The following is a 23,135-nucleotide window of genomic DNA, read 5'->3' as shown; positions in this document are numbered from 1 at the left end:
GAATTATATATTCATCATTTATAATGCTATTAATATTAAAGGCACATTTCACTTAATGGCAGTAGGATGCTAATTGACAACACAGCGTTTTTAATACGAGTATGCCATAGGAAACTGAATTAGCCAATTAGTCACGGCAGGTTCCGCGTATTTCACAAAGAGATGAGCGCTTCTGTCCGCGTATGGGGCCGCACTGACTCACGGCTGTCTGCGAAGGAAGCCGGCAGAAATCACGGCTTCCTCTGAAATAGCTGCCGCCCACCGTCCGCGTACCTTTACATGCCGCATGTGTCACTCGTTCTGCCTAGGCTGTCCCCACCGTAAACTGCACGCATCACGTTGCTATTACATACCTCCGTTTAGTCACCAGTTCAACACGAAAATAACTTTTTGCTGTATGCCGTTTATACTCTGTTCTACTACTCAGGTGTGAGGAGATCTTTACCGGCGTAGATGACCATCTTCCCTCACTTACTGTCATATCTAGCAGGAAAGGTTCAGGGACCATCTTGTTTTTGTGTCTTTCTTTGTGATGGTTATTCTGACACTAAAGGTGGTCTTGGTGACACCACAGACCTAATGGTAAGGCTCGTGTGTGACTGACGCTCCCTTAATATGCCATGGAGGGTTCTTACGGAATCATTGCTGATAAAGCTCAAAGTACCAATTAGAAAATGCAGCTAAATGAACTTCTCCTATACTGTTAAACTAATTACCACAAAATTTGGTATCCACATACGTTGGATGGAGCTGTTTGGGTGATACTATGAACATGTGTGAACCAACATTTTAGTTTCAAAACATCAGTCACTTCAACTGGAATTTATCAGACTCTTGTAGTTTGTGACACCAATTTACTATATGATAGCATAGGAAGAGACTGGCCTCAGATTGTATATGGGAAGGAATAATCTGCAACTAAGGGGACTTTTATGGTTATAATGATAATAATTAATATTCATGACCTTGCTAGGTATAAAGCTTTAACTAGACTGCATTTTTTTTGCTCAAAATTGGCTTCCTTTTCCGGTAGACAGTGTATTTGAGTTGAGGTTGAGTGTTTTGATTTGTGATAGCCATTAATTAGGACAGGTAACCCTTCTGTGTCCAGGAGACCGTCTCCGCTTTAGGGATGAGGTATTTTACAAGTCAGTTTTAAAAATATATTTCACATGCCTCACCAAATTGACTCATGAAATTGTTCATTGGTTACAAAAACACATGATGACATTATGGCTATTTTGGCTGTGATGCTGAATTCAGAATTGCAGTGATGTGGCACTGAGTACCGTTGTACTGTATATGTTTGTAATGATTAACACGCCAAACTGAATTTTGGTGACTCAGCTCGCTGTCCTCCTCGCTGCTGCTTTTTTGTGTCTCTGAGGAATTAGTAAGCGTATACTTAAAATTACTATGCTGTATTTACATCTATCCAGACACCTTCCATACTGGAGAGGATGGAGTTCAGTCTTGAGCCTGGATCACAAGGCATATTGAACGGGGCCACCCTGGATGGGATGCCAGAACTGTATCACAATTTATCACAATTAAAAAGTGAAACATAAAAGTGAAAAAAATTATATCCATATTTTTAAAATCAAGATTTAAATAAACAGGCTAATTATTTTATTGTAATTCAGTTTTATTTGTGTAGTGCATTTTCATATCACATTGTCTCAAAGCGCTTTACAGCATCCCCACCCAAAGCCCCCAGTGAGTAAGCCATAGGCGACACTGGCAAGGAAAAACTCTCTAGAAGGAAGAAACCTTGGGAGGGACCAGACTCAAGGGGGGAGCCCATCCTCCAGGGGCCAGCAGAGGAAGTCAAATGAGCAAGATGAGAAAATCCTGATACACAATTCAAATTTTAAGATTCGAGTCTAAATGCAGAGGACAGGCAGGTGATGGCAGGCGGGTGTTGGCACTGTTTCTGGTGGCAGGATGGACAGTGGTACAGCAGCAGGGCAGGCAGGAGAGACAACAGGCTACATTTTCCCTGAAAAGGTTAGGGACTGGAAGGGGTTAATTCAGACTGCAGAATACAGGGATCTGTTTTTCTGAGATGAGTCTGCTCTGGCCAGCTCCTTCCATTTCTATGACAACACCTTCATCTCACTGCCGTAGGCGGCGCTCGAAGACGCGCTGATGTTCTGAACACCACAGACTGCTCTGTGAGGCAGGCAGAGAGGCTTGGAGGCTGGCAGAGAGGCTTGGAGGCTGGCAGAGAGGCTTGGAGGCTGGCAGTGGGGCTTGGAGACTGGCAGTGGGGCTTGGAGGCTGGCAGAGAGGCTTGGAGGCTGGCAGTGGGGCTTGGAGGCTGGCAGTGGGGCTTGGAGGCTGGCAGAGAGGCTTGGAGGCTGGCAGTGGGGCTTGGAGGCTGGCAGAGAGGCTTGGAGGCTGGCAGTGGGGCTTGGAGACTGGCAGTGGGGCTTGGAGACTGGCAGTGGGGCTTGGAGACTGGCAGTGGGGCTTGGAGGCTGGCAGAGAGGCTTGGAGGCTGGCAGAGAGGCTTGGAGGCTGGCAGAGGTGCTTGGAGGCTGGCAGAGAGGCTTGGAGGCTGGCAGTGGGGCTTGGAGACTGGCAGTGGGGCTTGGAGGCTGGCAGAGAGGCTTGGAGGCTGGCAGTGGGGCTTGGAGACTGGCAGTGGGGCTTGGAGGCTGGCAGAGAGGCTTGGAGACTGGCAGAGGTGCTTGGAGGCTGGCAGAGAGGCTTGGAGGCTGGCAGTGCATGAGAATGTGCCAGGCGTAATTAGCAGAGCTCTCCTTTCTGCATCAGTAACACACACATGTCATCCAACTAGACCTGACACTTTTAACACGAGGAGGAACATAGTGTTAAAATAATATTGACATGAAGGAATTCAAATGCTACACAGATCTGTGATTTAATCTTAACCTCTTTTCTGTGTGGCCTTCCAGTGCAGCCCAGCCAGCCATTGATGTGTGGTATTTAGCAGGAGGGTCATTCGTAACTCCCCTGTTCCCCTACAATAATAGAGGAGTGTCAGTTTTCCGGGGGGGGGGGGGGGGAGGGGGAGGAATTATGTGGTTGTGGCTGTTTATATTGATTCACTTCACCACTCCATCATTCAAGCCATAAAATGATGAAGTGTGCTGTTGTCTCTCCCAGTAAACATGACCCGAGCATAAGGGTCAGCACCATGACAAATTCTGATGGAAATTTCAATTGAAATGCAATTTTTATTACATGACATGATATTTAAAAATGTAACTGACATTGTTTTTTTCCTCTCAATCATAACATTTTGCCAGGGACAGAAATGAGTCTGGTTATGGACACGTTTGTCCATGTATGGATAGGTCAACAATATGTACAACTTACTATTATACTTTAGCAAGAATTTTCATATTAAGCATATATGCAATTTTCATTCCAGGGAACTGGGAAGAATTCCATGACAAAAATTTTTTTGCTCCAGAAATTCTTATTCAGTGGAGCATTTATGTTGGGATGCATTTCCCCTGAATCGAAGCTTGATCTTGATTATCTACTGCGATATTTTGACACATGAGAGTCATACTAAAGGAGAGGCTAAATATGTCAGGCCTGATATTTTGACTGGCAAGTGTGAGGCCCCACTCACAAGACTTTTATGGCTAGGAAACATGGATGGAACATAATTTTCATTTTCAGAATAATGTCAGCGATCTTACACATACGAGAGAGAAAAAGAAAAAAGGAATAAAATGACAGAAAGTGTATCTAGTGTTTTTAGGTTACCAAAATAATTGGGAAGTGGGCTTCACAACTGTTTCTTGTTAGGCAGGTGAATTTGTTGGAAACAATAACACAAGAGAGTCCTTAACGTGAGTGATCAGTTCAAAGCCTTACATTTGCCTTTGGGATCTGATTGCTGATTTCTGGCAGCATGCGGTCTAACGAAGTGCTAGAAGGCTGGCAAACATGAAGCAGACACAAGATCTGAGAATAACTCAACATGGGACACAGCAAAAGCACGGAGCATCAGCTGTGTGCTGCATCATTACGCAGGAAGAATGGACCAGGGACAATAGCAAATGAGGTGGTGGAACTCAGCAAAACCACTGGAGCCACAGGAAGAGAAATACCATTGAGAACAGGATAAAAGATCAGGAATACTCAGAGGTTGTGTTCACCAAATATTCTTTAACAATGACAGAAAAATCTGATGCCATCTGTCATTTTGACGGATTTGAACACTGAGGGTAATCTACCGTAACTTCAAGTAATTCACACCCCTGTCCAGTTGGCAGTGAGCCCACATATTAATTAGCTACTGCCTAGCCTCTTTCATGTCACGTGCATAGCATCATTGTCTTATGCCGATAAGCTTGCTGACTGGTTGACCGCATGCGCCTGTGCTAAATTGGAAGTTACGTAGAAGTGCTGGGAAAGGAGACAGAAGTAAACGTGCAAAAGTTGAGCAGATGTAGTTGTTTTTGTACCTAAGTTACATTTAATGCATTAATGAATAGCTTTTTGCTTGCGTCTCCATATTTCTGCAATGGAAAATTTGATCGATAACCGATAATTTTTTCTCTAATATCCAGTGGCGCTTATTGGTGAAATAACGTTACATCATTTTTTATTCTGTGGAAAACGAGTGATGGATCTGCTGGACAGATTTCACACTGAATTATAAACATTTCATGGATTGTATAAATAAAAGGGTGTGTCCTGTTTTGAACGGGATCACGAAACAGCAAATAACTAACAAAACGACTTATCCTCCATTGTTATTGGGGTGGGGTTGTAGTTTCCTAAGAAACTCTGTGTGAAGCGTAAGCTATGAGCTTTTTGCATCACCCGTGTTTATTTGGCATAAAGGTCACAGTTCCTGAACTTCGGTGGAAAAGCGCTTGATAATGTTTATCAGCCAGCAGTAGGTAAAGTTTCAGGCCCAGCTATGTTCCCCTGTCACTGCTGGAAAAAAAAAATCACTCACTCAGTGGCCGCGCGGTTGGGGGCTCTGTTCAACTTCTCTCTCCATCAGTGGTGTCTCTTGCACAGAAAGCCTGGTGGGGCACAATAAACACTAACATGCAATGTACTGGCTCAATGAACCCTAATAGTAATGCACCTCACCAGTTAAATCACAAGAATGCACTAATATAACAGGGGCAGAAGTAAACAGAACTGGAGACAGCGATATGAGTGGCATTATCAATAACTGCATTTGAGCTCAGAGAATTGGTATATTACCCTGTTATACCACATTGAATTACAAATCCAAACTTATTAAGCACTAAATGATCACTCTTATAACACATTCAAAGCAACATTTCAGAGTGGGGATGCTCGTTGCTTTAAGGACTTTAACTTATATTCAAAACAACCTGGCAATAATGCAACATAGACTCACCAGTGACGTTCAATGCTGGAAAACTTGCACAACGATCTTTCATCTGGGCAAACTTGTCAATCACCAATCAATTTTTTTTGTCAATTTTTTACTGCCAGGTGTATCAGATATTATAGCATATGTGACATGCTGGATGTATAGACCAAAGCTCCAATAGCAAGCTGCTAAATATGATCTTTAATAAAGGACTTACTGCATGCCCCAAAGCAAACCAACAGCGCCATCTAGTGGTATCTGAAAATACAGCAAACGGTTCATGAAGCTTCATTTGACCGTCACTACATTTTATTGCTACTGCCACTGCTGGTGGTGGCTATCATAACAGCTAGCTGTTGGTTGAAAAGGACAATGACAACGTCTTGACCTATGTCAAATCAATTAGTGTTACGTTTTATTGGCTGCTATCGGCACAAGCCATTCTGATCGTGCCCCACAGCGCATTATTGAAAGCGCGTTGAACATGCGCATACAGTTTTCAGCTGCTCACTTGCTTAAACACATGCTGGTGGGCAGGCCTGAGGTGCCCCAAGGGAAGACTGTTAGGGGCAGACTTGGCTTTGATGCAACAGGTATAGCAAGTTATCTGGAATGCATGACAATGTTACCATTGTCACATGTAATAAATGTACAACAGTGTTAGTTGTGAAGAAAAATATACATCGTTAGTAGGGATGGGCGGATCCACATTTTTTCAGTCTCAATCCGATTCTGATACACAACTGCCAATACTGATACAGATTCTGATACAAGAGCTATTTTTACTTAAATATTTTAATATAATAATTGTATAATATATATTTATATTTTATGCATTATTAATAATTTTAAAGTAGTAAATACAAATGAGACACACATAACATACTGTTCGATCTTATTTGTACATCTTGTTTCAAGTGTTTTTGAGGCATTTTGCAATTCAGTTTGAATATCATCCAGGAAAGTATACGCAAGTGGCAAACGCTTAAAATGCCCCACAATTTTTTTTCCACTGGCAACAACGTCAGTTACACAGTTACACTAAATGAGTAAGTATCGGACATGAATCGGTCACGTATGGCCGATACCCGATCCATCAGATAGGTCTGGAACCATCGAGGAGCCATTTGAACGACCACCACTGTGTAGCACCCACCTAGATGATGTGACGGCAGCCATTGTGCACCAGTACCCCCACCACACCGTAGCTAAGGTGGTGAAGGGGCAGGACAGAATTCACCAGTTAGATACAGGGGATGCTTAGGAGGCCAGATTTGATAGGGCTACAGTGGGCAGTTTTAGCCCGCACATCGGGGTTCCACCCCTACTCTTTTGAAAGATGCCCAGGGATCTTTTATGACCTCAGAGAGTCAGGACCTCAGTTTTATGTCTCATCTAAAGGACAGCACCATTTTTACAGTGCAGTGTCCCCATCACTGCACTGGGGCATTGGGATCCACAAAGACCTCAGGATTGGCTAACCTGTTGGCCACACCAACACCTCCTCCAGCAGCAACCCAGCTTTCCTAGTTGGTCTCCCATCCAAGCCCAAACCTGCTTAGCTTCAAATGAATTACCTAGTCTGAACTGCAGGTAGTGTGGCTGCGAGCATATACCCAAACAAGCATGCTTTTCAGCTGCTGGAGAAGGGACTGAAGGAAAAGAAAGCCCCAAAAGTAGGTGGCTGCAGTGCAAACCTGGCAGGTCAATACCAAGGAGGTCACTGTTTGGGAAAAGCACAGGATACGGACTTAATGCACTCATCACATATCAGAAACAATGCAGGTATGACTGCATAAAGTGAGCCGAAGTGGGAATATATCCTAATATCTTGGTAATACTTTACTTGATGGGGCACAAGTAATGTAGTATTATGCTATTACTTATGTATTAATAAATCAATCAAAAACTTTACATACTGATCTCATGTTAATTCTTCATTAATGAAGTGTGAAGCATGTGGTATCTCAAGTAGTTAGTATATTTGTACTATTTCTGTTAATTCTGTAAACCTTTGTAAATACAGAAGGAACTACTAAGGAACTTCTGAAAGAACAAGTCATGACTAAAACAAGTGAAATACTGATCTTACGCTTGTTCATCAATGGATTGTGATGCATCTTTTTGTCAAGTAGTAACTTTATTTGTTCATGATTTGTACTTCATTGGTAACTGAGTGATTACTTAGTATTTGTGGCCTGTCAAGTAAAGTGTTACCAATATCTATATATATATAATCTATATATAATAACTATGCAGAAAATATATGTTTCGAATCAATCAAATTTTTACAAGAGGGCCTGGTGAGTCAGTAGCCATTTAAACAGTTGCATTTTTCATGTTTTTTTTGTTGTTGTTAATAACTGTTGTTTAACTGTATCTTAAGGTAACTACCATGAACTGCCTAGATAACCTGCGTCATCATCAATATATCTGTATACAGCTCCTTTCATCTTTTTAATAAATGGTAATGGTAGTTTGAAGCATAAACAGAGACTTAAATGTGGAAACGTGTAATTTACATAATTGCAAGTTCCAAAGCTATTATGTGAAAGAGCAGAGGACCAGAGGCTTTCTCTACAAGGTGGGTGTAAAGATGCACCATGTTCGAGCGGGGATGCACCATGTTCGAGCGGGGATGCACCATGATCGAGCGGGGATGCACCATGTTCGAGCGGGGATGCACCATGTTCGAGCGGGGATGCACCATGATCGAGCGGGGATGCACCATGTTCGAGCGGGGATGCACCACGTTCGAGCGGGGATGCACCACGATCGAGCGGGGATGCACCACGATCGAGCGGGGATGCACCATGTTCGAGCGGGGCAGGGAGCGGAGAGGTGGTACCACATGCACGCACGATAAACGCACTGACGCATGTGAACGTGTCTTGCCTTACAGTTTGTCACCTACTTGCCAAAGCCCAACTCTGCTGAGTCCGTGCAGCCCCTGCAGTCCATTACAAAGCCTACACCCCTGGAGGTAAGGTGGGCAGACTCCCCAATGAGTGCTACTGGCAAAGGAATTTCAGACAAAAGTATTGGGACACCAAGCCATTACACCTACAGTAACTTTTATGACATCCCATTCTGACTCATAAGCATCAATATGGAGCTGTTCCTCTCCTTCGCAGCTATAACAGCTGCCAGTCTTTTGGGAAGACTATCCACAAGATTTTGGAGAGTGTCTGTGGGAATTTTTGCCCATTCATCCAGAAGAGCATTTGTGAGGTCAGGCAATGATGTTGGACCTGAAGGCCTGACTCACAATTTGTTCTAGTTCATCCCAAAAGTGTTTGATGGGGTTGAGGTCAGAGCTCCGTGTGGGCCAGTCTTCCACACAAAACTCACCCATCTACAGTAGGTCTTTATTGATCTTGCATTGTGCACTGAGCCACAATCATGCTGGAACAGAGAAAGACCTTTCCCAAACTCTTCGCACAAAGTTTGAAGCATAGAATAGTCCAAATATCTTGGTATGCTGATGCATTAAGAGTTCCCTTCACTGGAACTAAGGGGCCCAGCCCAACCCCTGAAAAGCAATCACATACCATTATCCCTCCTCCAGCAAACCCAAAAGCCAGACTCATCCATTAGACTGCCAGACAGAGAAGTGTGATTTGTCACTTGTTACGCTCCAGTCTAGGGTTGGAGCCTAACAAAGTGAAAGGGAAGGTGGTATTGGGAAGGACAAGACGAGTAGGAGAAGGGAACACGGGACACAAAGGGAGTCTTTAGTTTTTATAGTTTTTCACAGAAACTTTACAAACACTAGGTGTAACGAACGTCAGGAGTGACAAAGGCCGAAGAAAAAAACAAAAACACATCTACCGAAAACAACCACAAGCTAAGTTGATCCTAAGTGAGCACAACAAAAAGGTGAAATGAAACAACAATGCCTCAGCCTAACTCCCTAACCAAACAAACAGTAATCCCCACGTTGACGAAGAAACAAAAAGGCAGACAATCCTTACACACACCTAGTGGAACACGAAACACACAGTCGACGCAAAGGTATCCAGAGGGGAGATCAGAGAGGCAAAGTCGGAGTACGACCGAAAGTTCAAAACCAAGCAGACAGTCAAAACCAGGGCGAAGGTACAATAAGGGACGAGGCGAAAATCGGAAATCAAGAACAAAAGCAGTCATACACGAGCATTCAAACCAAAGGCAAAGCGAATTAAGAGCAAGCAGCGAGTAGACGAAGTGTCGAAGCTGCAGCCTCTTCAGCCAATGAACCGGAAACTGCTCCGAAGGCAAGGGAGGCGGGGCCAGGTCCAGAAGGCGGAGTCTAGGGAGCGGTTGACGAATGGGCGAGTGGGCAGGACATCCGAAGAACCTGTAGGCATCCTCCTGAACTTACGGCACGTACCCTGACCTTACAACACGTATCTCCCTTACGGCACGTACCCCAGACTTAGGGCACACACTTCACAGAACACATTTCCACTGCCCAACAGTATAGTGGTGGCGTGATTTACACCACTCCATCCGATGCTTTGCATTGAGCTTGGTGATGTGAGGTTTGCATGCAGCTGCTCAGCCATAGAAGCCCATTCCACGAAGCTCCTGGTGCACATTTTTTGAGCTGGAGTTAATGACAGAGGAAGTTTGGAATGCTTCAGCGTTCAACAGAGCGTTGGCAACTTTTAAGCACCATGCACCTCAGCATTTGACGACCCCGCTGTGTTACTTTATGTGGTCTGCGACTTCATGGCTGAGTTTATGTCGTTCCTAAACACATCCACCTTGCAATAATACCACTTACAGATGACCATGGAATAACTAGCAGGGAAGACAATGACTAACTGAATTATGTGGCTTCCTATGACAGTACCACGCTTGAATTCACGGAGCTCTTCAGAATGACCCATTCTTTCACAGATGTTTGTATACCTGACTGCATGGCTAGGTGCTTGATTTTATACACCTGTAGCAATGGGTCTGAATGAAACACCTGAATTCAGTGATTAAGAGGTGTGTCCCAATACTTTTCTCCATATAATGTATACAATTTATAATACTATAAAGCAGGGTTATTCAACTCACGGTCCTCGAGGTCCGAGCACTGCTGGTTTTCCAGCCTTCCTTTACCTGTCAGTCAGGTGTGAAGCCTCTGACCAATCCGAATCAGTGATTATTAAACAACTACCTGGGAGAACTGAAAACACGGCCTGGATTTGGAATCGAGGTCCAGAGTTGAAGAACCCTGCTATAAAGGGAAGTGTTGCACTCTCTTAAGTCTTGGGAGACTTTTTAGAGTAATGCAATCAGCATCCAATAATACATAGTAACTTAGAAGATAATCCATGTAAAATTTTAAATATATACATATAAATTCAGGGTTAATAGCCATTAAATTTTATAGTGTAACAACTGCAAAATAACTTTATGCTGTGCACCTTATAATGAATATTAAGTATAGCATCCAAACTCGACTGTTTTTGTGGTTCTGGAAAATCAATCATATTTAACTTCCCAATGCATTGTTGCTTGGCAACTCCAAGGATAGCAGCATGGTTTAATACAAAGTCAGCACTTGTCAGTAATACAGTTTGGTATATACTGGATATTCCTAAAACACTGCATTGGATCTATGAGTTTTGTTTCAGTAGAAATTTAGACTATGTTGACGGTCATGTGGGTTAATATGAAACCAGTGCAATCTATACAACGTAACCTTTATTTGATATCAAATGAGGTGGCATGGTGGCACAGTGGATAGCCCCAGAGCTCTGAGACCAGAGGTTTGAGTCTGAGACCAGAGGTTTGGCTCCATGTGTGTGGAGTTTGCATGTTCTCCCTGTGTTATCCAAAACGATGCCAAGGTTAATTGGAGTTACCATTTTGCCTGTAGGTGTGCACGTGAATGGTGTGTGAGTGTGCCCTGCAATGGGTTGGTGCCCCATCCTGGGTTATTCCCTATTGGTTAAACTATACTGTACTATGCAGAAGGGAGACGTCTGCAGTAGAATATTATGACTAAAATAATATGGTCACTGCAGTGATATTTTAAGAATTTGCTTGGTAATGTTGAACCATTCACATAAAATGTATTTTTCAGTCGCAAAGCAATTCTTAACGAAGTCTTTCCTAAAATATTATTCAGTCAAAATGTTTCTCGATGTCCTTAGCATTGATCATTTTATATTACATAAATACGTACTGCAGAGCGTGACTCATTTTGTAACTTTTTATGTTGGACGGATCCGCATTATTATTTCACTGTAGCTCACTGCTTGAGTATACATGCTGCACATATTGTATAACAGTACACGTCGTTAATAAAATTGGGAAGCAGTATATTTTTTATACTACTAAACCAGGTACAGGTCTCTGCTGGCTGGAATAGCTTCAAGCTTTCGACGCTCCCACTACTCCTGCAGAGAATAACGTCTCTACAAATTGGCAGTGAAGGAGCATTTAAAACAATCGTACTCATCTCATTAATTACTTTATTAACAGCAGTCGTCAGCAAAGCTATATATAAAGTCAGGTGGTTTATAAAAGTTAAAGACGCAAGATGGTACATTGCAGCGACTTCACGGTTGGATTCGCCCCCGTATTAACCACATTCCGCGAGCGCCCCCTCGTGTCCAATTGCTTTAAAATGAGCTGAAATGTTAAGTTACGAAATCAAAGTGAGCTATTTTATGTAACACGCCACTCCGGACTGAACTGTGGCTATGAAATTAAACGAGATCGTTATTTTTAAATGTGCAATTTGTCAAACCATAAACGCCAAGTAGTACTTCTAGTATTTTAAAAAGTTTATCAATTAAGCGGTATTCAAATTTACATTAACAATGTGAAACATTGTAGAACAAGGGTCTTGCTGTTTTCGAAAGCCTTAATTTGGAAATCCCTCTTTGGAAAGTTGTGTTGAGTTTGTTGACCGCAGATATTTATCAAACGCGGTCGGTTATAAGATAGGCGTAAGTTACTACATACCTAACTTCCTATTCGAAGCAAACTGCTATATAAAAACCGAGTTGAGTTGTTTTTCTGAACACAAATTAACTAAATATATAACGAAAGCGTCTTAGACCGAGCTGCATATTTGACCTCACAGGAGGCGATGTCGGGTTGGATTTTTTTTAAGTTTCGTGTAGACAGGGAGCGATAATGAACTCACCCCTGTACTCCGTCTCGGTGGTATCGTCCGAACACGTGATCACACCACCAGTGTCTCGGCGAGCGGCGTGGGCTGAACGCGAGCGCCCCGCTGTGACGCCCAGCCAGAACTTGCGGAGGGGCTTCATTCAGGCTGCCAGTATGGGCTACACTGTTTCCCGTATCTCTGCTTTTCCTGTTACTATGGGACGCTGGTTACCGGGGGAAATTTCCAAGAGATGATGCCACAAGTTTTATACTCGACGTGAACTTCTGCCAAGGGGAATGACGTTTGGTCGCTCGTACGCTGGTTTTTAACTCGACAGTAAACACAAAGAGGCTCTGCCATGGCGTTGGGACGTTCTGCCCGGAGTTCATACAGTCTCCACCCGCTTCTTTTGTCAAACAATTTGGGAATCTCTTGCTAGGAAACTTAGCCGTTATCCGACGCTTTAAGTGACCGACCATGTCCGACCCAAGTTACTGGACTGCGTTACCAAGCTACAAATCTCATTTTGTAACGGGGGCGATGCTCAAGCGATCAAAAAGGTAACGTTTTCGCTCACTGCCTACTTTTGTGTTAATTAGATACTTTTCACAAAAGTCTCTGGTAAAAAGCACAACTTGGATCATCAACACAACAGGTTGCGGTACATGGTCGTTTTATTTATATTAGCTAGTAACACTAATATTGTCTTAGAGTTGGATTTAGTATTGAAATATAACACTAAGCTACTAACTGCTGTTATCCCCGCTGCTGGCTAACGTGTAACTAGCTGTCTGCTCCACAACAGTGATTCGATCCGGCTAACCATACTTTAACCATGTTAAATTGTAGAATAACTATCTGGCTGTGTTTCCTGAGTTTGCTCGAGAGGTGTTCATGCCGCTTTAATACATCATCCGTCCAGTCGTTGTGCTGAGAGGACCTTCCCGCTTTGTTTGTGTCGCGCGGAGCCGGAGGAGCGCGGCTGTCTCGGCGCGTGGCACTGAAGGGAGCTTCCCGCTTTGTTTGTGTCGCGCGGAGCCAGGGGAGATGGCCCTTCGCGTCGCGTGCCCATGGGCACCGTGTTACCTTGGTAGCGAATGTCGCCGTTGCGTTGTCCCCCTCTAGGACGCTGCCAGCAGTATGGGAAAAAGTTGGTTTGTGTTTAAAATGCTCGGCTGAACACAACCTCATGCCATTGCAAGGAGTCAATGATGATTATTTAATCAGAGATCTTGATCTTGCATTTATTGTAAGTTGAAATTAGCAATGGAAAGAAATTGTCACTGTATATACGGGCCCAAATTTCTTAAACGTATTGTGCCGTTGATAGGAAAGCTATAACTCGCGTTTTTTTTAAATAAAATAATAATAACTTGAGAATGCCTATATTATATTTCTTTTGAAAATCAGTTCACCTCCGTACTTACCGTTTTGTGCTCGTTTGTCCATTCGTTGTTGCCACCCACCCACACGCACATCTAACTGGGTTAAACCTCGTGGTATTATTTTTTGTTTAATGCGTCTAACTATTGGTATTTCATTCCTCTTACGGGGTGATTTGTACTATAGCATGGTGTGTGGAGTTGTCAGTTGCAATGGTCAACCTTTGCTTCAAAACCGCACCAAACAGAAATAAAATTCAAAGACGAGGCTGAATTTGAGTAAAAGTGGTACTTTTGTCGCCATGGTTCTTCATGTAATCTGTGCCAGAATGAAAACAAATGATGATTTTTGTAGCCACTATTTCATCTCGGCTGTGTTTGACATCCAGTATTCTGTTCGATCTGGGTGGTATTGTAAGGCCCAGGAGCTGATGGCCCATGAGAGAATTCTGGTGGTGGAGAAGCACTAGTTTGTTCTGAGATGTTACTAAAGCTTAGTTTCTCAGATACATTATTGATTACTTAAACAAGAATATTGTTACCTAATGAGCAAACTTCAGAGATAGAGGCTCTGTCATTGGATAGGTGCTCTGTTGTTGGTTTGATTTAGGGCACCACAGAAGACAGATGCAAGATTCTTTCTCACTGTTGCTAGTCAACAACAATGCTGAGGGTTTATTGTCCTCTTTAAACTGTTTTCCTTCCTCCTTCGCATAACAGAGATTGTACATTTGACATTTGTAATACAGATTTGGTGGAATATATACCAAACAAGCTGCTGTATTTACTTTATGGCTCTGACATTTCTTCAGTTGGAAATGGTGTCCAAGTTTCTTTGAAGCTCTGTTTGAGATGTTGGTATTCCGTCATGATACCCTTTTACTTGCTTCTTATAGGGTTTTGTGGCTGCGATTCTGTAATTGTGAGTACTGGTCTCTGTTCCTGCTAAGCTTCATTTACCTCAGTCAGAGCCACAGAATTTGGATCCTGTTCCAGGAAGTGCAGGGGACACCCTGGATGGGACACCTGGCTGTTGCAAGGGGCACATTCTCTGACACATAGAGAGACACTCGCACACACACAAAGGAATTTAGAGACACAAGCTCACCTAATTGCATGTTTTGGGACTGCTGAAAGGAATGTGGAGAACACAGCCAACCCTGGAAGTATGTGACCACTGGATCCAGTGTTTTGAAAAATTCCTTTTATGGGATTAAAGAGAGCAAAGCTAAAGCCACATTCTTATGCCTGGCATGTATGTTGTGTATCTATGTGATACATATGTTGCATCTTATGTATGCTGATTGATTTTGTTTTTTGTTTGATTACTACTCGGACTGGCATACTTAAAGACATTGCTTGGGCAACTTTATTAACATATTTACCTTCTAATCTGAGCCTAATTGCTGTGACATAGTGAGTTTAATGGAGCGCGAGTAAGAGCTTGTCTGTAATTACAATTAATGCATACAACAGGTGTTTGGGCCCAGAACAGAGGGAAAGTTATGTAGCTCTGTCGTCTTGTTAGAGCACCACAGTGACCTGTTACATATTAATCTCAAATTAGTTTTGCGTTTTGTATTTGTTTTGTATGTTGGTAGGTGGTTATTTAGGCAATTAGTTATGTGTAAGTGAATGTTGAAGGGATCATTCATCTGTCTGTTTTGCCACATGACTTCAGTATCAGGACCCTATATCAAAACCAGCTTGCTTGGGTGTGACACCGTTCCAAACTCCCTGTATTGTTTACAAACTTGAATGCTTGCTCCTTTCACCTTCAGGCACCTCCTGTAACATTTGTGATTCAGCCTCCTCCTTCCTTTGTTTGCGATGCATGTGATGTCACTCAGTGCTTGACCTCAGGGGGCCGTTTCTTAAACTGCACATTGCCTTGCATTGAACCATGTTTGCAGTCTACATTTTAAAATATTTTTTATTTTTGTGGCATATTTTTGTACTCCGTACTGGGTATTTATAAGCAGTCTTTGAGAACATTGAATTATCTGTGACCTGTTACATATTACATACCCCAAGCGAGCTCGATGGGCCGAATGGCCTCCTCTCGTTTGTATAGTTCTTATGTTCTTATGTTCTTATCTTTTTTCAGAATGTATTTCTTATCCCTTTTCAGAGATTAAAAACATTTGTTTCAAACGAATAGTTTTCTTTTATTAGGGATTGAATTAAGACCTCTTGCCCTTTAAGGGCACCTTGTTTATAGAACGGTAAGTTTTCCTTATGATTTTTGGTTAATCAGTGAAGTCCAGTTGAAGGTCGCATTGCTTCTGCTCGTCACCTTCTTGATGAATTTCTTCCCTTGTGGTTATTTTGTTTGCTCTAGTTGCCGTAGCAGCAACAGGAAGAGTCTTGGGGTTGGGACCCCGTCGCCCACGCTTTCGCGTCCTCTCTCACCTCTCTTGGTTGCAACAGGTAAGAGTGCCCCAAGAGCACTGGCTCCATCACGTGCTTTGTTGTATGTTATGCATAAGATGTTATTACACTGTGAACCCTTCCAGTTGAGTATTAAGACTTCACATGGATATCAAAGGCAGCGATTGCCAGATCAAGCCTCTGTACGTGCCAGTTCCTTCGTGAGAAGTCATAGAATTCATTGGTTACTAGCCCTGTACTGGCATGGAGGTTCAGGTGGTGTAGCACCACCTAAGATGATGGGTGTCTGGTGTGCATTGAGGGCTCAGTCTCTGGGATCACCCTGCATTTGTGCTTTGCATTATGGGAGGAGAAAGAGAATGAATGAAAGCCCGTGTCTTAACATGATTGTTCAACGTCTGCTACCTATGTCAAAGCCTGCTATAATTTTTCAAATTTATTCTTCTGTGATGCTGTGGTGTGTTTAATGTTTCTCAGTAATTCTTGTCTTAAGGTGCCCCCCTGTCTCTCTCCCACTCCTCCTGTCTCTCTCTCCTTGTCTGTCTCTTGTCTGTCTCTCTGTTCCAGCCGGCAGCAGTCCCTTAGACAGCCCCAGGAATGTGTCCAGCAGTGCCGCTCTCAGCTTCCCCTTTGCTCGCAGGTAGGACATCGTGCTCTCTGCCTATGAGGACTGCTGCTTCTCTGCTTTATTAGCACCATCTCTGTTTCACACATCGTTAGGTGCCATGGCTGCAGAATCAGTTGCACACCAAGCGGTTTCACAGTAGGAAGACAGCCTTGTTTCCAAGCCTTCAGCTCAGCAGTGATAATGTGACTGATTGTTATGTAAAGTACTGAATATAAGAAACTCGACTGGCAATTTTCTGTTTAGCACGAACAGGGCTGGCATCATAGCCCTGTTTTAGACTCTGCCTATAAGGATTTGCCATGGTGCTGAACAGCAGTCTTTCATTTTGTAACTAGCTGGTTAGTAAATTACAATTACAAGCTACTGTCATTTTTGGTTTCAAGTCCTCTGTTTAGTGCAGCCATTCCAGTAACGTGCTCAATCAGTCTAGCATAAGAAATATGCTTTTTATTTTCAGATTTCTGACCATAGCCTTGCTTGTTTTGTTTTGTGTTGGTTTCTCTCTAGGTCTAGTTCAAGATATTCTTGGCAGTTGGTTATAAATTATGCAGAAATGTAATCGTGTTCAATTTAGGAAGGTTTTTTTTTTTGCCTCTGATGTATTAGAAGGGGTCCTTGGCAATACCTATCGTCCTGTAGTCCTTGTGATTGCCTGCCTTAAGGCTTCCTCTAGAGTCCCTGACATCGGCACTCTAAAAGGTCTCTGCCCCCTCTCTTATCACCTTCTGAATTTGATTTCTCTGCTGAAAAGCAGCAGTGACTCATTCTGCTCTGTGTTTAGACACTGAGCGAGTCGCTTTTTCACTGTGCACTTAGTCACAAAGGAGGTCTGCACCTCCAGCTCCTGTTTGAAGTTCCAAATACCCACAGACGAGCCTTCCGTTTGCGTCGTATGTAATTCGTGTCACAGTCAAATGCATATGCTAATTGCTGTTAAGGCCTCTGAATCTTACTCGTTTTTTCAGAACTGTTATGCAATTCAGTGTTTTTGTTGGGTTTGGAATTGGAAGTTGGAATTTCCCCACATTGCTTTCCCAAGCTAAGCATGTTTTAAGGCTGTTGTGTGGAATTCAAACCCCGACCCTAATATGTCCACACCACAGTGTGCCCAACAGCTCCCTGCAGTTGCGAGAATGCAAACTGACCAAAGCAATCTCTGGGGGAGGGGAGGGTTCATCTACAGAACATTTCTGTGTAAAATATTCGGGTCCTTATGCAGCGGAATGTAATCAGAAAGTCTTTTGATTATATGCGCTCTTCATTTTATAAATGCTATTGGACTTCAGTAAGATGGTTGTTATCTTCCAAGCTCATCTTTGTCTCTCTCTCCTCCTCCCCACCTGCCCACACCATTCGTCTTGTTGCCCTAACATCTAAGCCATGTGATTCGTACTGACAGGTAGTTTTTGTTTTAATTTTGAATTCCATTTCACTTTACTCTTCCTATACTTGCCAGTGGAATTTGTCTTGTCAGTGTAGCCCTGTTTAGATTATATATCTTAGGCTGACCTCCAGCAGAGTGTTCATTGCCATTCGTAATGTATATGTACCCATTTGAATAAGAAATGTGCATCATAAATGACCCAAGGAGCCCCGGTATCCTGGGACAGACGGATGGTGGTCCCAGCTGGTCCGGACCCAGTCCTGACCCTGAGCATTGCTGTGTACTTGTGGCACGCGGGGGTGAGGCTTTAATGTGATTCCAGTCTCAACTCACCTGTTTTCCAGAGCGGAGGGAAGAAGATGGTCGCTGGCATCCCTCCCCTCATCTGGCTATGGCACCAATCCCCCCAGCTCCACGGTCTCAGTGAGTCGCTTGCCTCTCTGCAGCTTGCTGTGTTACTTTTGTGACACTCTAGTGTCCCTGTTATCCAAACCTAAGGGCTGGTTTAGACCTACTTCAGACTCTCATGTGCCACAATGCGGGTTGCTGTTGTGATGTAATTTTGGTCACAGACGTCAGGTGTGGAGACCATGTTTCCGAGCCGCCCACCGCTGGAGAATCACATACGACATGGACCTTGATGGTTCATTAGTCAGGGGAACTAGCAGGAAGTCAGAAAGGAGATCAGACCAAAGATTGTATATAGACACCTTTTCTACCCTCTGATAAGACTGAAGACAAACCTGATGAGTGGATTCCAAGAAAGGCTGGCCAAGAAGGTCTAGAAATACCGGCGTTTGTTTGGTTCCTCGCGATGGGATTTTAAAGATTCCCAAATGGCTGCAAACTAGTATAAAATACATGCTTGTAACTGTAATGCCATATACCCCTGTGTACTGTAAGCACTTAATACAGCTTCTGTCAAATACTTATTTTTAATGTAACACCCATATCACACTTCATAAACGTGACTTGAGAGCAGCTTTGCTCTACAGCGCCACCCCAGGCCTGGGGACAGGATATGCAGCGGCCTGACACGTGTCATGTGGTGCGGCTATAGTGCGCTGGCGCGTTTGCGTCCGTCGTAGGTGTAAACTGGCCCTTAGCGAGAAACCATGAATTGCGATTGTAAAGCAGGCCTTCTCGTTAAACGTCCTTTCTGTTACTTGTATGAGACTGGCACGTCTCAGAGCCATGCTATGCTATGCTAGCGTGTCCAGGGTGCAGTTCCATCATTTAATCCATAATTTAGTACCGAGTAATATAGAGTTTCTGACTGCCCCTAGTCACTGTGAGTGTCGTGATGTGTCGTGCCGTGATATGACTGGCCGTCAGTTTGCTCAGGGGTGTGCCTTAACATTACTGCTGCGAAACATTGATGTCAACAGAGGAACAATCAGAACTCTGTTGCAGAATTGCGGTAAGGCATGGCTCAAGCTGTGTGGTCAGGCGCCACGTCTGCTCAACAACAGCCTTTTGATGGCTTCTCTGGGCCGTCTTTGTGCTGAGTGGGGCACATCCCCCCCCTGCCCCCCACACACACCGCTCACATGCTCTCTAGATGAGGGCCTTTGCTGGAATCCAAGCTGAAATCTGAGTGCAGACCAGTCACTCGATGCTTGTGGCCCTCTGTGGCTGACGTGACCTGACCGGCAGAGGAGAGCTTGTGTCTGTTAGCTTGGGCGCCTCCCATCTCCCAGGCGTCTTGCACACACACTGCTGTCGGGCTCTTGTGCTTGTGTGTCTTGTCGTTTCTGAGGACCTCTAATAAGCACTCACTCTCTTTTACAGTCTTCCTCCTCTTCTCAGGAGCGCTTGCATCAGTTGCCCTACCAGCCCACTCAGGATGAGCTGCACTTCCTGTTTAAACACTTTAGGAGCTCTGAGAGTGTGGCTGATGAGGACGGGCGGCCAGCACCCAGCATCCGGCCCCGATCCCGCAGCCTCAGGTACCTCCATGTCCGTCCATCCGTCTGTCCATCCTCTGCTTCATGCTTCCTTCTTGTGCATTATACATTTTTTGTTGTTGTTGTTGTTGCTCGCTGCAGTTTGCAGCCACCACATTTTGTGCCATCCCTCTAACCCGGCTTCCCTGCTGCGTCGTTTGTTTTTCATGCTGATAAATAAATTCCAGACCCTTGTAGGCTCCGTCAGATGTGGCAAAACAGCAAAACAAAGCCCTTCTGGAGGGTGGGGGGAGGGGGACAGGGACAGAAAGGGAACTGAGCAGAGATTTTAGTGGTGGCATGATAGACGCTGGCCTGTGCGCTTGAGCGGTGTTGCCTGTGGGCAGGGATGGTGTGCGGAGCTGCAGAGCATGCTGCAGAGCATGCTGCAGAGCATGCTGCAGAGCACACTGCCCCCCCCCCCCCCTCACAACTTTGATCCTTTGGAGCAAAGGGTATGTTTCATGGTTTGCTTAGTGGCGTTGACGCATCTGAAGACATCAGTGCCTCAGTTCTGATGGCTTCTAGGGCAGTTCAGTCACCCCCACTCCTCCCTGACTGCGCTACTCATTGGTTCTGTCAAACGAGCATTACTGCACAGTGTCTTGTTACGTACCTCTGATAAGCATGGTGGTTCTCCCCAGTTTAAGTCACAAACACAGAGATGTAGTGCGATCTGAGAGGGTCAGGAGCTGCTTCAGAGATGGTCCTGACTGCAGCCGTTTCCTGGTTAGCCGCTATGCACGTGACCCGCCACTCAGATTTATTAGTAACTGCCGATACTGTCTTTCAATTCAGCCCTGGGCGGACAAGCGGGTTGTTTGATAACGAGATCGTCATGATGAACCACGTGTACAAGGAGCGCTTCCCCAAGGTACGCTGTCTGCGGGCCCCATCTGCCTGCCATGCATCTGGGATGGGGTGTTAACCTGGAGCTGTTCAGGACGACCTCCCCTCTGCCCCACGCAGGCCACGGCGCAGATGGAGGAGCGTCTCCTCGACATCATTACCCAGTTCTCCCCGGACAGCACCCTCCCCCTGGCCGACGGTGTCCTGGGCTTCATCCAGCACCAGCTGGTAGAGCTGGCCCGCGACTGCCTGGACAAGTCCAGGAAGGGCCTGGTGACATCGCGCTACTTCTTAGAGCTGCAGGCCAAGGTGGAGAAGCTGCTGCGCGAGGTAGGTGGGGCTGCCTATGGGATACATGGCTGTGTGTCTGTCTGTGCGTTTGTGTGTCGTGTCGTATCCATCTGCAGCAATTGGCACGTGTATAATAATGCATTGTTATACATGTCATATATTTATATATCGGTCATCTCCAACTGCAGTGAGAGGTACAAACAGATCTGGTGAGATACCATCACGAGATTTTGCTGATGGGGGTGGGGGGGTGGGGCTGCCTTGGTAGACTTTGCTGACTGGGGTGATCAACTAGGAATGTCTTAAAGATCAACCAGTCGATCTCGATCGACCAGTTGGTGACCAGTCTTATACATGGAGTATCTGTATGCCATAGGCTTTGGTTATATCAAGATTATGTAACTTGTCTTCTGCTATTAATGCAAAGCCCAGAGATGTGTATGAAAAGTTCTCGTGTCTGATCTTGAGCAAGGCCCCTGACCCCCCAGCTCTTTGGGCACCGCGACAGGTGGCTGCCCTTGGCGGCCAGCTTGCTCTCACCCACAGAGGGGAGGTCTAAACAGAATTTCCCCATGGGGATCGATAAGTATCAGTTATTAATTAATAGACCTGGGTTATCATGGTTGCAGTGAGTCTCTCCAATTGGCCAAACAGGTCGGGACATTAGTGATGACGATGCCTGCAAGCAGCAGGCCCTAAACGGTGATCTTGTCAGGTGCCCTGAATGCACAGTGCTCTGGCGAGGTGGGGGCTGTGGTCCCATTAGAAGGATCTCATCGTTTACCGATCTGCTGAAGCTCCTCTGAGTTCTCTTATGTCCTGGGACCCAGGCACCGGAAAGTTTCATGCCAGCCTGGTCCAGAGTGTAAAACAAGTTTACTGCTTGATGTTCGTGTTCATCTTCTGTTTTATTTACCAGGTTTGGTTTCCTTGTAAACCTGCCATGACTATATTTACTGACCTCATAGGCCCACTTTAATAATTATTCTCCATTTACTGAGTGACCGCGGGCTGTTCAGCGGATACTCTTGGTCTGGAGTGTCTGTCCAAAAGGGGCCTCCCAATTGGCCGATGTTGTGTCACGTGTCGTGCTCACGGTGGTGGGGTTGGGGCTGCGGCTTTTATCGGTGCTGTGATGGAATGCCGTATCCATGGCAGCGTCCGTCCGTGTTTGTTGTGTGCCAGTGACTCACAGCTTCTGTGCTTGGTGTCGGGCGGCAGGCTGGTGACCTCAGGGCTGCGTGTTGGAAAAAGTGCATGGGAGAGACGATCCTTCTACTGTTCACCTCACAGTCACACTAAGTGTCAACTTCGCCATTTTCATTAAACGGTTTTATGTTTTGAGCTGTAACATTCCATGGCTTTTACAAACCCATACCCCTGTTTCACTGAGAAGGTGAGGAAGCCAGAATGAAATTCAGGCTCGATGGCCTAAATTCACCATAAAGGTTGTTTGAATACATGTGATGCTTCCTTTTGAGAGATTCCAGGGAATGTGTTTTGGATAATTATTAACCCTCTGACACCTTTGCAGAGCCTGGAGTCTTTTTTTTTTTTACCGTTTTCAAGTTGCCTGTTTGGGACCATGTTGACAAGTTGTACGTCTGTGCTATTCCTTGTTGCCTTCCTCAGGAAAAAAATCAGGAAATGGCTTGTTTTCCCCCTCCGATGTATGAGTCACCCTTCAGAAGATACAAAGCATGGCATTCAGGCGGCCTTGGTGTGCCTCACATGCCCTTCTTCATTTACCCTAAATCGGGCCAACGGCTTCAGACAATAAGTGATCTGCTGTTGTATATCTTGAGGCAGCCATCGGCTGCT

At 44.7% G+C, this 23,135-nt stretch overlaps 1 protein-coding gene and 1 long non-coding RNA gene across 14 annotated transcripts in view; one reads left to right on the top strand and one right to left on the bottom strand.

Moving 5' to 3' along the window:
• mast3a (microtubule associated serine/threonine kinase 3a) overlaps positions 1–23,135 on the top strand; it is a 44,324-nt gene that overhangs the window by 9,238 nt on the left and 11,951 nt on the right. For 2 of the 11 annotated variants that reach the window (XM_023843710.2, XM_023843713.2), the window contains 8 exons: positions 8,244–8,324; positions 16,167–16,255; positions 16,784–16,856; positions 18,223–18,243; positions 18,573–18,651; positions 20,020–20,177; positions 20,973–21,048; positions 21,144–21,353. In XM_023843710.2, coding sequence (XP_023699478.2) covers positions 8,244–8,324; positions 16,167–16,255; positions 16,784–16,856; positions 18,223–18,243; positions 18,573–18,651; positions 20,020–20,177; positions 20,973–21,048; positions 21,144–21,353 — 787 coding nt within the window. Of the gene's footprint in view, positions 1–8,137; positions 8,325–12,516; positions 13,004–16,166; positions 16,256–16,783; positions 16,857–18,222; positions 18,244–18,572; positions 18,652–20,019; positions 20,178–20,972; positions 21,049–21,143; positions 21,354–23,135 lie in introns of those variants that run through there. The other 9 variants (XM_023843711.2, XM_072699433.1, XM_023843715.2 and 6 more) reach the window with 7 other exon arrangements.
• On the bottom strand, positions 1,634–12,488 carry LOC111860232 (uncharacterized). Of its 3 annotated transcripts, none has more exons than XR_011982628.1 (4): positions 12,477–12,488; positions 4,949–5,599; positions 2,899–2,987; positions 1,634–2,769 (listed from the first exon to the last, which is right to left on the bottom strand). It is a non-coding gene; the product is annotated as an uncharacterized lncRNA (long non-coding RNA). The 3 variants fall into 3 exon arrangements; XR_002841995.2 differs by lacking the exon at positions 12,477–12,488 and having other exon boundaries at positions 4,949–5,018; positions 5,366–6,124; XR_011982627.1 differs by lacking the exon at positions 12,477–12,488 and having other exon boundaries at positions 4,949–6,124.

Source organism: Paramormyrops kingsleyae, chromosome 15, assembly GCF_048594095.1.
Source record: "Paramormyrops kingsleyae isolate MSU_618 chromosome 15, PKINGS_0.4, whole genome shotgun sequence".
Lineage (NCBI taxonomy): Eukaryota > Metazoa > Chordata > Actinopteri > Osteoglossiformes > Mormyridae > Paramormyrops > Paramormyrops kingsleyae.
Note: the sequence above shows the minus strand (reverse complement) of the source record. Positions and strands in the feature narration are given on the sequence as shown.